Source organism: Myxine glutinosa, chromosome 5 (assembly GCF_964187855.1).
Source record: "Myxine glutinosa chromosome 5, kmMyxGlut1.1, whole genome shotgun sequence".
Taxonomy (NCBI): Eukaryota; Metazoa; Chordata; class Myxini; order Myxiniformes; family Myxinidae; genus Myxine; species Myxine glutinosa.
Genome location: NC_136265.1, coordinates 68,652,516 through 68,667,736, shown reverse-complemented (window position 1 = coordinate 68,667,736; position 15,221 = coordinate 68,652,516). Strand labels below are relative to the sequence as shown.

Here is a 15,221-nt window from a genome sequence, read left to right as displayed (position 1 = left end):
GGACGGCCATTACCAATGCGCGGACCTTTTACCCATAACCCTTCTGCGAGCACGTTTCCCTATCATAGGTGAAGAACTTCTCGGGTTCTGAGCTCGTCATTTGGCTGTGGGTAGAGTAAGAGGGTCGTTACACAGGGGACCACAGCTGTTGCTAATGTTGTGGCGGTTGCAAATGTTGTGGGGGTTGCAGTGTCGGCTGAGCAGCACTTTGACAACAAATAGCTTGAGGAGAGAGACACAAAGAGAAAAAGGGAAAAAAGGGAAAAGGGATGAGTATGCTGTTGTTAGAAACAACACCAATTAAAAGTTGGCAACAATGATGGATTAGTCTTCAACACAGTAAAAACTAAAAAGTGCAAATAATTTACTCTTAATAAAGCTTTCCTAATTGAACTTGCAACCTACAAAGTGCTACGCTCAAGTATGCGCGCATACGCTACAGTAAAGGTGTAAACTGTTGTTTTACCCTTTCTTCACTGGGTTACACGGGCCCACAGAAGATTGACACAGTAGTTGAACTTTAACATTTTGCTGGACTTCAGCCGCTGCTCCGCAGGATAACCGTCCCGTCGCCCCTGAGCGCGTCCTCCACGTCAACGTGCTTCCAAAAATCCTTTTAGTACTTCAGTGTTCCTGGTCTTCCAGCGTTTTTTGCCATTTGAGGAATTCAGGAAAGGATTGAAGACGGGGGCCATCGACGTATGGGCCCATCAAAGTACAAGTTCGGCTTCCACCTTTTTGGCGTTAACGGCATTCGGCACGGAACCATTGGGTTGGACCAACAGTTTCTTCCGTTCAAGGCCGTTGCGTGAAAACAGCGTCTCTTGGTCGGAATCCAGATCGGAATCGGACATCATGATGCTGTTGGCCTGGATTGGACGAGGTTTCTTTGGACCTATCAAATAAAAAAAATTGAAAATGTGTCATCGGGTGCAGTTTTCTGGAATGTGTCAATTAATGGCGGTCGTTTTTTGCGATGGAGACATTTTCCAATGGTCAAGCAATGGAACATCACAGATGGTGCAGTAAAGGTTAGCGATGATGTAACCCACTCACCACGATGGCTGGACTGCATTTCCATTGCCTCAGCATCTTCCTCCGTGCTCAGCACCGTGTACCGCACACGCCGCCGAGTCTGCTTTTTCATTCTGCAATGACAACAGCCACGTTCACATCAAACGGCACACACCCCGTGACATCAACAACCTCAACCACCATATACTGTGAAATCAACAGCCATAACACCCGGTGACATCAACAACCACCTCACCCCGTAACATCAACAACCACAGCACTCCGTGACATCAACAACCACCTCACCCCGTGACATCAACAACCACCTCACCCCGTAACATCAACAACCACAGCACTCCGTGACATCAACAACCACCTCACCCCGTGACATCAACAACCACCTCACCCCGTGACATCAACAACCACCTCACCCCGTAACATCAACAACCACAGCACTCCGTGACATCAACAACCACCTCACCCCGTGACATCAACAACCACCTCACCCCGTAACATCAACAACCGCAGCACCCCGTGACATCAACAACCACCTCACCCCGTGACATCAACAACCACCTCACTCCGTAACATCAACAACCGCAGCACTCCGTGACATCAACAACCACCTCACCCCGTGACATCAACAACCACCTCACCCCGTAACATCAACAACCGCAGCACCCTGTGACATCAACAACCACCTCACCCAGTAACATCAACAACCGCAGCACCCCGTGACATCAACAACCACCTCACCCCATAACATCAACAACCGCAGCACCCCGTGACATCAACTGCCACATTCGGTGACATCAACAACCGCCACACACAGACATAGAGGGCCTGAACCCATAACATCAACAACCGCAGCACCCCGTGACATCAACTGCCACATTCCGTGACATCAACAACCGCCACACACAGACATAAAGCACCTGACCCCGTAACATGAACAACTGCAGCACCCCATGACATCAACTGCCACATTCGGTGACATCAACAACCACCACACACAGACATAGAGCGCCTGAACCCGTAACATCAACAACCGCAGCACCCCATGACATCAACAACCACCTCACCCCGTAACATCAACAACAACAGCACCCCGTGACATCAACTGCCACATTCGGTGACATCAACAACCACCACACACAGACATAAAGCGCCTGAACCCATAACATCAACAACCACAGCACCCCGTGACATCAACAACCACCACACACAGACATAAAGCGCCTGAACCCATAACATCAACAACCACAGCACCCCGTGACATCAACAATCGCCACACACAGACATAAAGCGCCTGACCCCGTAACATCAAACAACCACAGCACCCCGTGACATCAACAATCGCCACACACAGACATAAAGCGCCTGACCCCGTAACATCAAACAACCGCCTCACCCCGTGAAATCAACAACCACCTCACCCAATGATATCAACAAATGCCTCACCGCGTGACATCAACAAATGCCTCACCACGTGAGATCAACAACCGTCGCTCCCCATGACAACAAATGCTGCAACCAGCAACATCGAACACCGCTGCACCCCGGGACATAAACAACCCCCACACCTAACCCTAATCTGTCACCACATATTCAGCAAAAGTTGCTTCAAATTAATCCAAACCTACAGGAAAATTCTCATTTTTTCAATCGGACCAAAAATTGAACCTGGGAGGTGTATAAGGCAACAGAACACCGCTTCGATTGCTGCTAATTTTTATTTTATTTGCTGTTTAGAAATATATGCCACAATATATTTGCTGTTAAGAAATATGATGATGTTGGAATTTCACAATACTTTATACAGTATATTTAACAGGCTAATGCTGTCTGTCTGTTCCCCACCTGAAACACGGAAATGCTCCTCAGACACTAAATTCCATAAAAGTTGCTTCAAATTAATCCAAACCTACGGGAAAATTATGACTGCCTCAAATTAGCTGTTTCAACCAGCGCAGGAATAAAAGGTTTTGCTTTTATCTTTCTTTTCGACTGTGGTATTTTTTTTAATTTTTTTTTTACCATGGGCTTCCAGCTAGTTATTACCTCCGCCGCCAAAGGTGGACGGAGGTTATGTTTTCACCCATGTCTGTCTGTCCGTTTGTGAACAAAACATCTCAAAAAGTTGTGGACGGATTCGGACGAAATTTGGCAGAGATGTAGCGTATGTGACAAGGACGAAATGATTAGATTTTGGTGAAGATCCAGATTCGGATCCGGCTACGAGAATTTTTAAGTGATTCTTCACCATTGAGTGATATGGCCAACCAGGCAGAGGTTTGCTCTCTACTGAGTGCCGTTCTAGTTCATAATAAATTTACATCAAGGAGATGTGGATAGTGGGGTGAAGAATGGCTTCCCAAATATGCACATGACACAAATGTTGGAGGTAAGGTAGAATGGCAGATGTAGTTTAACAAAGAAATGTAAGGTGATTGGGATTGGCAGGAATAATGTTGCGTTTGTCGAACAATCAAAGGTGATAGTGTTAAGGTCACCACATCTGAAGCTCTGGTCACCACATCTGAAGAACGACACAGCTACCACAGAGAGGGTTCAGCATCGAGCAACGGGATTGATTCTGGGCCTGGCTCGACTCGGCTGTGAGGCACGGCAGAAGGAGATTATTGTGATGCCCGTGAGAGGGTTGTTTATATCGTGATCTTACTCGTCATATACCAAAAGGTGAATGGGCTGTTGATGTTTTTCCCTCATCCGACAACTGTCCAGAGCTCCAACGACGAAGTAAAGATTGCGTTCGTATCAATGAGGATCAACTGATGGATTGAATTAACGGGGTATTGATAAAGAACGTGCATGAAGGGCTAAATGGTCTCCTACCGTGTCTAATATCTTCGTATTTCCTTGCATTGCCAGAAGGCCTCAACCACTCGCATTAAACCATGAAGTTTCTTGTCGGAATCCTGTCACATGGCCGAGATAGTTACTTAACTACTGACATCCGAGTTGGGATGGACCTTGAGGGCGAACAGGAATATTTTGTTGAATGGAACGACGTCTGTACCCCAATCATTTATACTGGGCCCACTTTTGTAGCAAGAAACGCAATTAGCGAGATAGACCGTTACTTGTGGCAACAGCAGAGGACGAGCCAGGCGAGCAGCGCAAGGCTCACGAGCACCAGGAACGAGGTGAGGGTCGCGTAGAGAACACTCCAATCTGCAGCAAAGAGGTACACAGCACAGCAAAATAATCATTGGTTTGCTCACCTCATTCAATCACAAGAGCAACACTTCACATAAATGAACCCATCAGCAATTTAAAACAACTGTTTTTAAATACTTTAAACAATTAAAACAACTGTTTTTAAAACTTTTAACAATTAAAACAACTGTTTTTAAAACTTTAAACAATTAAAACAGCTGTTCTCCACCATCTTTTATCTTCCCCCATCCAAAACCTTGATCTTTTCTACCCCCGCTAATTTCACCCCAGATCCACTTTTTTGAAATACCAACTTCTTTCCTGGAAGTCCTTGCAGTGTCCTTGTGTTTTATACTTCTCCCACCCCCCACCCCCTCTTCCCACGCCTCCTCCCCCCAAGCCCTCTCCCTCCCACAGATCTCCCGATGTCCCTGCTCTCAAATGTTGTGTTTGTGTGCTTCCCCTTTTTCTCTCCATCTTGTCTACCGCTCCCCTTATTATATGTTTTATGTGTCTGTTTGATGATTTTTGTGTGATAAATGTTTGCTCTTTCACGAGCCTCGATCCTGTATCCAGAAAAAAAAAAAAAAAACCCTTTAATACCATTTGAAATCTCATCACTGAACACCCAAATGTGATGTTAAACCAACTAAGTACCATCGTCCAGATAGTTCAACCCACAACAAAGTACAATGTGTAACTTCGGTGCAGAGTGAAACACGTTATGGTGAGAGAATGTATGCCGTACCACAGTTACTCTCGCCGTCTCCAAAATACACACGGACAAAGTTCTCCATCCAGAAGGGATGGCACGAACAGCGCTTGCTGAACGAGTTGCAGCTTCCGTGTGCAGAGCACTGCAGTTGACAGACTGAGAGGCATCGCGCACAACAAGGCACACGATTATAAACGGAAAGCGTTCAGGTGTTAGTTATTTAACAATTCAGAAAGCCAAGAACTCACGGAACGTGTCGACACGCAGCACTCGGTACGCAAGGAAGTCCGCTTTCTCTTTCTGCAGCAGGTGCTGGAGAGTGCGCGCAACGTCCGTCCCTTTGAAAATCTTGTTTGGAGTTTCCTCGGGCACGTAGAAAATTAACTGGGTACTTACAGACACAAATGGAGGCAGGAAGACATACTTTTACTCAAATGGTTAAAAGCTGAAGTTTGAAAAGCTAACTACTTCGCACCAGATAGTCAGTTAGAGTCCACCTACAAATAGCAATGACAAAGGTTGGAGTCGGGCAGGAATGGGGAGGGGACTTAAAATAAGGGAAGACGAGGAAGAATAATTTTGGTGAAAAGGGAGAGGAGTAAAGCACTTCCCCTTCTCTCCCCATCTTGTTTTCCGCTCCCTCTTTTTATATATTTTGTTTGTCTGGTTGATTTGTTTGTGACGTAAATGTCAGCTCTTTCACGAGCCTCGATTCAGTATACAAAAAAAAAAAAAAAAAAAAAAAAAAAAAAAAAAAAAAAAAAAAAAAAAAAAAAAAAAAAAGGGATGGGAGGCCATGGGAGGGAGTTATTTTTAAAATTCCGTCTTTTGCGTTCATATTATGTCGACACAATCAGTGGAACAACTGGACTGCTCAATAATGAAAAAGCCCCTAGTTTATATCGTTCAACCAGCTGTTGTTGGCAAATCAACATCAACAACAACAACAACAACAACTGTGGTACAAAAGCTTATATTGCATTCCCCTTCCATTTCAAACTGTTAATAAGTGAGTGAAGAGAAAAGATTCTGAAAACTTACTCGCAAAATGGAGATGTAATCATACCAAATACCATTTGAGAGGTGTCCGTTTTGTCTGAAACTCGATATTCCCCAACGCTGAGATTGCAAGCGGAACATAATTACGTATTCGTGTCTGTTATTTGTGTCCTTTGTGACATCTTTAAAACCAGAAAGTTTCCTGTTTGAAATGATTTGAATTTTTATTTCACCGCCAGACAGGCACAGACAAATACCTTAATCCTCTGTGCGCATAAGTGTTCGGGAAGAGATTCCATCCAATTTGTCCATTTGACATTCAAAATACAGGAGAGCCTCCGTATACACGACCGCTGGTGACGTGAATTCGACCACATGCGATTTCATAATTGACGCGAAATTTCATCAAACACAGAAAATATTGCCCCACGGTGGTCCATTGATACATGAAAAGGCTCAGCAGATTTACGACCATCTGATGAGCTTTGGTGGTGGTGGTGCTGGTGGTGGTGATGCAGGATGCAGGGGATTCAAGGCAAGTAGTGGCCGGTTTGGCTTGTTCAAGAGGATTTAGGGTCTGCACCATGTGAAGACGACTGGGGACGTTGCTTCTGCTGACAAACAAGTGGCTGAAGACTTCCAGGTGAGCTCAAAAAGATTACAGAGGAGAAGGGATATCTGCCAGAGCAAGTGTTTAACACCGACGAGACTGCCTTGTTCTACAAAGGGATGTTGAGCCAGACCTTTATCTCGAAAAGGAGGAGCAGGCTGTTCCTGGGGTCAAGGCAGCCAAGGAAGGCTTACGCTCTTCGTCTGTCCCAATGCTTCTGGAGACGGTGTGGTGAAGCCTATGTTCCTGCACCACTCCAATAACCCACGAGCACTTAAGAGACAGAACAAGGACCACCTTCATAAATGATCTCTCTGAATCTCTGAAAAAATCCTGTTTATTTATTTGCTGATGACACTACCATCTGCCATGACATCCCTCATCCTTCAGACAGACAGGAAGGCTGTAGCTTCTTCCCTCTCTTCAGACCTTGACTAAATTGTAAGATGGTCAAACACTCGGAAAATGTCTTTCAACCCTGACAAGTCTCACTCTCCCTACCCCTCTCTGAAAGGACCATCTGACAAACCCTCTCCCTTCCCCCTCCCCCATCTACTTTCTTAACAACCCTCTTGAGGAAGTTCAGTCATACAAACTCCTGGGTCTCACTATCAGCCATGATCTTTCTTGGGCAAACTGGGCAAACACATTTCTTGGGCAAACACATTTTAAAGCTGGCCTCCAAAGCCAGCTGCCAACTGGGCATCCTCCGTCATACAAAGTCTTTCCTTGGCACACCTGAACACCTATCCACCTACAAGGCTTTCATCCGCAGCTTGAGGGAGTACTGCTCTCTGCTATGTGCTGGCTCCCCTGCCTCACACCTTGCTCAGCTTGACACCGTGGAAACCAAAGCCTTCAAGATTATTGTAATCTCCTACAATGAAGATGAGCCTATGACGGTCAGGTCAGTCTTTTGGGTCTGCCACTGGTAACATGTAACCCAGTGCTACCTGCAACATGGTCGGGTTGTCGGCAACTAAACTGACACCCCTCACTGGGTTTGCTAGTGGGGAGGGTGACTGACACCCTGCCAGGACCAAAAACAACACCTGGCAAAGGGCGGATGAGCTCCCGCAGGGAGCCAATGGCCATCCAGTAAGGAGATGGCGTCTCCTAAAAAACGGCCATCCGGTTTGGACTTGTTCAAGTCATATCAAAGACTTTAAAATGGTACATGCTGCTTCCTTGCTTGAAAAGGATAGAGCACCGACAATCCTCATTGGTTGGCATCCATGGGGAAGAGGAAATGAGAACATCATAGAGCCCTAAAGAGAGGTACAGAAAGATCTCCAAAGAAAAATAATGCAGCAAACCATAACAAGCTTTTTGATGAAACAAGACCGGAATCTAACAGCGGCGTAGCCAGCTTGTAAAATATTATAAACCACAAACACATATTATTAGCTTTTTAAACAGTCGCTGATGCCATTTATAACATTAAACAAAGAAATTTGGAGGAATCCCGACATCCATGAGGTAAATTTTACTGACAACTGAGGGAAGATCTACTGTAGTCTATATACCCCTTCCTGCCGGGCCTGTAAGTACTGTGTCGTTGGAAGATTCGTAACGTCTGTGCTTTCGATATTTGATGATCATTTTAACAATCGGTTTGTTTGTGTTTCACACTGAATGAAAAACGTAAAGGTAGAGCATGGCGATTGTGATATATGACGGGTTCGACGACATGTTCGGCCTGAACGACATTGGAATCAAAATGCCGGAGTGTGGAGTCAGCCGATGTATGCCGTAATGACATCAGACGTAATCACATCACCCTGTCATGTGACCAGATCCTCAGCTCTGATTGGTATACGTTTGAAGAGACATACACACGGACAAACAAACACCGTTCTAGACGGCTTTGCCCGATGGGCTACGCCGTAAAAAAAACTGTCACCTAAATAAAGGATGTCTATTAATGACCCGCACAAAGTCTTGTTCCCTAACCCACTTTTTCCCCACAAGCCCTTCAATGAAATCTACACCAATTCCTTTAATACGCCGATTTCCTGGAACATAACCCGAGCGTATATGGAGGCTCTACTTACTCCTAAACGGCAGGTTCGTGTTCCGATTCGTGTTCTATGGTATTCAAATATAGCATTCAATTGGAATGAGGTAGTTCCTCGGTAATACAATGACGTCTACAGACACAGTGAACCAAATGCTTAACTCCGCTTTGCGCTCCGTGCGTGGTAATAAGACATTCCCATTAACAGAAACGCATGTTGGACAAAGAAATGTTTAGAAAATTCAAACAATTGATCTTTTCTACCCCTGTTAATTCACCCCAGATCTACTTTTTTTGAAATATCGACTTCTTTCCTGGAAGTCCTAGCAGTGTCCCCGTGTTTTATACCTCTCCAACCCCCCCCCCCCCTTCCCATGCCTTCCCCCCCACCCCCCCAAGCCCTCTCCCTCCCACAGATCTCCCAATGTCCCTGTTTTCTGCTGTTGTACTTGCGTGCTTCCCTCTCTCTCCCCATCTTGTCTCCCGCTCCCTTTATTGTATGTTTTGTTTGTCCGATCGTTTTTTTTTGTGATTGATATTAGCTCCTACACGAGCCTCGATCTTGTTTACAATATATATATATATATATATATAAATAAACGCACATGCTTTTGTTGAACTCATGATTCTTTAACCATTTAAAGTTTCATTATGACCGAGCTTACTTCCTAAAGTTTACCTTTTGTGTGCATTCCAGGTCATGTCTTAATGTTGTTTCATTTGCAAATGTCGCAAATTATGACCTTGCGAATTTTTTGCGACGATGTCAAATTTTGGACCCAAACACAAAAACTGGTTACAAAGGAGAACAAATATGCGGTGGTGACATCCAAGTAAAAGCACCGTTCCGCTATTTGTGGTGAAACCTTCTCTAGCGATGCATCCAAGGTGAGTCACCTGGTTTGGGAGAATCGTCGTATCGTTTGTATGTGAACATCCGTGTCGAGGACACCGATCATGACGGAGAGTTGGCGAATGAGGAGAGCCTTTTGCTGCTCCGTGAGGCGCTGCACAGGCACATCCAGCACCAGTTCCACCATCTCATTACCTCGGGGATCTGAGCGGCACAAACGGGTCGGATCGCAAGAGTTGATGGATAGGTTCTGAGAATCAATGGTACAATCAGAACTAATCACAGGGGAATGATCCCGACCCCACCACAATTAATTGGGAATGCCAATTCACATTTGAGTGCAAAACACTCACAAATATGATGGCCACTCAAGGGTAGAAAGTTGTTTGCACAGCACATGTTCGAAGACAATTGATTGTTTATTAAATGAGATTGATGTTCCAGTATGGAGCACTTTCCACGTGTTATGGTAAAACTGTGCACGTGTGTGTATGTGTGTGTGTGTGTGTGTGTGTGTGTGTGTATGTGGGTGTGTGTGTGTGTGTGTGTGTGTGTGTGTGTGTGCGTGTCAATATTCTTGATGGTGTACTAAAGTCTAAATAACCCGATTTTGATTGGGTGAACCAGCTTGTTTTTTTTTTTTGTTTTTTTTTTTTTTTGTATACTGAATCGAGGCTCGTGAAAGAGCTAACATTTACTTCACAAACAAATCAACCAGACAAACAAAATATACAAAAAGAGGGAGCGGAAGACAAGATGGGGAGAGAAGGGGAAGCACACAACCACAACATTTGAGAGCAGGGAGAAGTGTGGGAGGGAGAGGGCTTGGGGGCAGGAAGCGTGGGAAGGGGGGGGGGGGGGGGTGGGAGAAGTATAAAACACAAGGGGACCGAAATTAGCGGGGGTAGAAGAGATCAAGGTTTTGGATGGGGGAGGATAAGAGATGGTGGTGAACACCTGTTTTAAAGACCTGGAGGGTGGAGTGGGATTGAAGAGAGTGAGGGAGTTTGTTCCAGAGGCGGGAGAAAAGAGGAATGAAGGAGTGAAGGTGAGCAGAAAGTCTTGATTTTGGCAGTTTAACCATAAGAGGGTTGCAGGCAGATCTTGTGCGACCTGTAGGAATATTTGGGGGGCAAGGCCAGAGAGGAGTCGGTAGAAGACGGAAAGACCACCAACCTGCCTGCGGTGAGTGGGTGAAAGGCCCTTGGAGTTAGCTTCATCGCGGGAGATTCCAATGATTCTGAACGCTTTGGTTTCAACAGCGTGAAGACGGGCTAGGTGTGAGGCAGGAGCACCAGACCAGAGGGGAGAGCAGTATTCCATAGAGCTGCGGATGAAAGCCTTGTATGTGGTGAGGAGCTCAGGTGTGCCAAGGAAGGACTTCGCACGATGGAGGATGCCCAGTCGGCGACTGGCTTTGGAGGCCAGATTTGAAATGTGGTTTTCCCAGGAAAGATCATGGCAAATAGTGAGACCCAAAAGCTTGAGTGACAGAACTTCTTGGAGAGGATTATTCAGAAAGTGGATGGGAGGGTTTTCCAGTCGGTCTTTTCGGAGAGACATCGTAAGAGTGTGAGATTTATCAGGATTGAAAGACATGTTCCATTTGTTTGCCCAGTCTGTGATTTTGTCCAGGTCTGCAGAGAGTGAGGAGGCTGCAGACTGCCGATCTGAGGAATGAGGAATGGAGCGACAGAGAGTAGAGTCGTCAGCAAAGAGATAGAGAGGATTTTCAAGAGAGTCAGAGAGATCATTGATGAAGACCAGAAAAAGCACAGGGCCCAGAACACTACCTTGGGGAACTCCAGCCTGAAAAGGTAGAGGAGATGAGAGAAACCCATTCAGGGCCACACGTTGACTACGACCAGAGAGGAAGTCCGCCAGCCATGCGTGGAGATTTCCATGGATACCAAAGGAGGAGAGTTTGGTGAGCAGAGCAGGGTGCAGACCGTATCGAAGGCACGTGAAATGTCAAGGGGAGACGGCTCTAATTTCCTGTTTGGCGTTGAGGACCTCCATCCATTGTTGAGAAAGCAGAAGCAGCATGTCCAGAGTAGAGTGACCAGGTGTGAAACCAAATTGATGATCAGAGATCAAGCCATTGGAGAAGAGGAAAGATTTCATATCTGAAGCAATGATGGATTCCATGACTTTGCTGATAATTGGGAGAAAGCTGATTGGTCTGTAGTTGCTGGGATCTGTTTTTGCACCTTTTTTGTGCAAAGCGGTGATGTTGGCTGATTTCCAAGCAGATGGCAGATGACCTTGAGCAAAAGAGAGGGTGAAGAGAACAGAAAGAGGGAGTGAAAGAGCGGAAGCACATGATTTTAGGACCCGTGGGCTGATGCCGTCAGGACCAGTTGCAGAATCGGAGTCGAGGGTTGACAGAAACTTTTCCACCTTGTCAGGAGGAAAGGACACAGAGTCCAGGAGCAGCTGGGTACGACTGGGTACGGTGGGTACAGAGAGGGATGGGTTTGGGACACAAGATTTAGAGGCAAACACAGAGTTGAGGCATTCAGCTTTTTCACGTGCGGAGTCAGCCGTTAAGCCGTTTGAGGTGAGGGAGGGGATGGAGGGGGAACAAACACCAGAAACAGATTTGACCAGACGCCACCAGGATTTGGAAGAGGGAGACAGATAAGAGAGTTCGGTCTTGAGAACGGTGAGATATTGTTTCCTGGCTCTCCTGAGGGTGGACACACACTTGTTTCGGGCTTTGTGAAAGGAAATGAGATTTCCTTCCGTTGGATTTGCTTTCCAGGAGACGAAAGCAAGTTGTTTCAGGGCAACAGCCTCACCACAAGATTCCGTGTACCATGGATGGGAGGAAGGGTATGACAACTGAAGACGAGATGGGATAAATCTGTGCATGAGAGAGAGCAATTTACTTTGCAAGAAAGATTTACTTATGAATTTACTTATGAGCACGAGAGTGACAGGAAAGGTCTTCATCACCAATATGGAAAGGTCTTCCAAATGGTGAAACAGCGAATGTATCTTGGACAAGCGATGTGTGGAAGGTTATCTGGGACCTCCCACCCTAAACGGTCTTGGGCTGTGAAGGGTTCTCGGGTGGACGTATCACGTGGTCTCCACTCACCTCCGGAACACCTTCTGGAAGCTGCTAACTGTCCATCTCATCTTTAGCCTTGTTATCTCCAGTATCTGAGTGTTTCTCGTTCTCTAGATGTTTGAGGAGATCTTTGGAGTGAATCGCTTGATGAGAAAGTATGGAGTGTCTTGTCCTCAGCTTTACATCTTCTTCCCGTTCCAGCGTCGTCACGGATACCACCTCCAGCGATGAGCTTCCCTCCTGACATGGCTGCTGTAACCATAGCTCTTGTCCTGTCGCTTGAGATGTGTGTGTGTGTGTGTGTGTGTGTGTGTGTGTGCGTGTGCATTGGTGGGTGCATGTGTGTGTGTGTGTGTGTGTGTGTATGTGTATGTGTGTGTATGTGTGTGTGTGTGTGTGTATGTGCGTGAGTATGGGTGTGTGCATTGGTGGGTGCATGTGCGTGTGTGTGTGTGTGTGTGTGTGTGTGTGTGTGTGTGTGTGTGTGTATGTGTGTGTGTGTTTGTGTGTGTCTGTGTGTGTGTGTGTGTGTGTGTGTGTGTGTGTGTGCATGTGCGTGCATGTGGGTGCATGTGCATGTGGGTGCATGTGCGTGTGAGTGTATGTGTGTGTGCATTGTGCGCGTGTATGGGCGTGTGCATATCTATGCATTTGTGTGTGCGTGTGTGCATGTGCATATGTGTATGGGCGTGTGCATTGGTGGGTGTGTGGGTGTATGTGTGTGTGCATGCAAAAACACACCTGCCTTGACCTCCACCGTGGCAGAATCTTCGTTGCTCTTTCCACTGGAATCTGTGACCTTCAGATGGAAGATGTATGATCCTTCGACCAGATTGGTCACCAAGAGAACGGGCAGTTTATTAGATCCATTCACCACCTCCTGAACAGCACACATGGCAAACTATAGGTTTAAACCACAAATTATTCGGATGAACCGAACGAACTATTAAAGATTACAATATTTTCTCAATGCTCAATGTTAGGAAAAGGGTAAACGCGTCGTGTAATGCACACCGGGAGTAAATCCGTAAACTGAGGGGTGAACACTAAACCAGAATGGGCTGCGTGTCGATGCATATAAATGACGACGACGACCGTTTTATGAACTTTTTCCAAAATGTTCAGGGGGTTAGTCTAATGATTATGGATTGCCATAATTTGACCATGCCAGACACAAAGAACGAAAACTAAAAATTAAACTGAAATTGGAGTAAATCCCAAGTGATTCCCAAATGGAATAAAAATCCTAAGCCTTTCCGAGTACAAGGTGTAAATTCGGGATTTATGTTTGGGGATTAAACCGGGCCACAAGGTTGTTTTTTTTTGTGTACAGAGTCGAGGCTCGTGAAAGAGCTAACATTTATCAAACAAACAAATCAAACAAACAAGCAAACAAAGTATATAAAAAGGGGAGCGGTCGACAAGATGGGGAGAGAAGGGGAGGAAGCACACAAACACAACATTTGAGAGCAGGGATATCAGGAGATGTTTTTGGAGGCAGAGGGCCTGGGGGGAGGCAGGATAGGTATAAAACGCAAGGACACCAAGGACTTCCAGGAAAGAAGTCAAAAGTCACCTCAAAAAAGTGGATTTGGGGTGAAATTAGCGGGGGTAGAAAAGATGAAGGTTTTGGATTGGGGAAGATAAGAGAAGGTGGTGAACAGCCGTTTTAAAGACCTGGAGGGAGGAGTGGGATTGAAGAGAGTGAGGGAGTTTGTTCCAGAGGCGGGAGAAAAAAGGAATGAAGGAGTGAAGGTGAGCAGAGAGTCTTGATTTTGGCAGTTTAACCATAAGAGGGTTGCAGGCAGATCTTGTGCGACCTGCAGGAATATTTGGGGGACAGAGCCCAGAGAGAGCTGGGGGAGCAAGGCCGGAGAGGAGTCGGTAGAAGACGGAAAGACCACCAACCTGCCTGCGGTGATTAAGTGAAAGGCCCTCGGAGATAGCGTCATCGCGGGAGATTCCAATGATTCTGAACGCTTTGGTTTCAACAGCGTGAAGACGAGCTAGGTGTGAGGCAGGAGCACCAGCCTAGAGGGGAGAGCAGTACTCCATTGAGCTGTGGATGAAAGCCTTGTATGTGGTGAGGAGCTCAGGTGTGCCAAGGAAGGACTTCGCACGACGGAGGATGCCCAGTCGGCGACTGGCTTTGGAGGCCAGCTTGGAAATGTGGTTTTCCCAGGAAAGATCATGGCAGATAGTGAGACCCAAAAGCTTGAGTGACAGAACTTATTGGAGAGGATTATTCAGAAAGTAGATGGGAGGGTTGTCCAGTCGGTCTTTTTGGAGAGACATCGTAAGAGTGTGAGATTTGTCAGGATTGAAAGACATGTTCCACTTGTTTGCCCAGTCTGTGATTTTGTCCAGGTCTGCAGAGAGTGAGGAGGCTGCAGACTGCCGATCTGAGGGATGAGGAATGGAGCGGCAGAGAGTGGAGTCATCAGCAAAGAGATAGAGAGGATTTTCAAGAGAGTGAGAGAGATCATTGATGAAGACCAGAAAAAGCACAGGGCCCAGAACACTGCCTTGGGGAACTCCAGCCTGAACAGGAAGAGGAGATGAGAGAAACCCATTCAGGGCCACATGTTGACGACGACTAGAGAGGAAGTCCGCCAGCCATGCGTGGAGATTTCCATGGATACCAAAGGAGGAGAGTTTGGTGAGCAGAGCGGGGTGCCAGACCGTATCGAAGGCACGTGATATGTCGAGGGAGACAGCTCTAATTTCCTGTTTGGCATTGAGGACCTCCAACCATTG

General features: G+C 46.3%; 1 protein-coding gene across 2 annotated transcripts in view; it reads right to left on the bottom strand.

Moving 5' to 3' along the window:
- Positions 1–239: 239 nt before the first annotated feature.
- KIAA0319L (KIAA0319 like) overlaps positions 240–15,221 on the bottom strand; it is a 42,034-nt gene continuing 27,052 nt past the window's right edge. The window contains exons 15-21 of one of the 2 annotated variants that reach the window (XM_068117000.2): positions 13,206–13,344; positions 9,433–9,592; positions 5,158–5,300; positions 4,943–5,065; positions 4,119–4,209; positions 1,057–1,148; positions 240–895 (exon numbers count right to left, since the gene is read on the bottom strand). In XM_068117000.2, coding sequence (XP_067973101.2) covers positions 711–895; positions 1,057–1,148; positions 4,119–4,209; positions 4,943–5,065; positions 5,158–5,300; positions 9,433–9,592; positions 13,206–13,344 — 933 coding nt within the window. In that variant the 3' untranslated portion in view covers positions 240–710. The remainder of the gene's footprint in view (positions 896–1,056; positions 1,149–4,118; positions 4,210–4,942; positions 5,066–5,157; positions 5,301–9,432; positions 9,593–13,205; positions 13,345–15,221) is intronic. The other variant, XM_068117003.2, reaches the window with a different exon arrangement.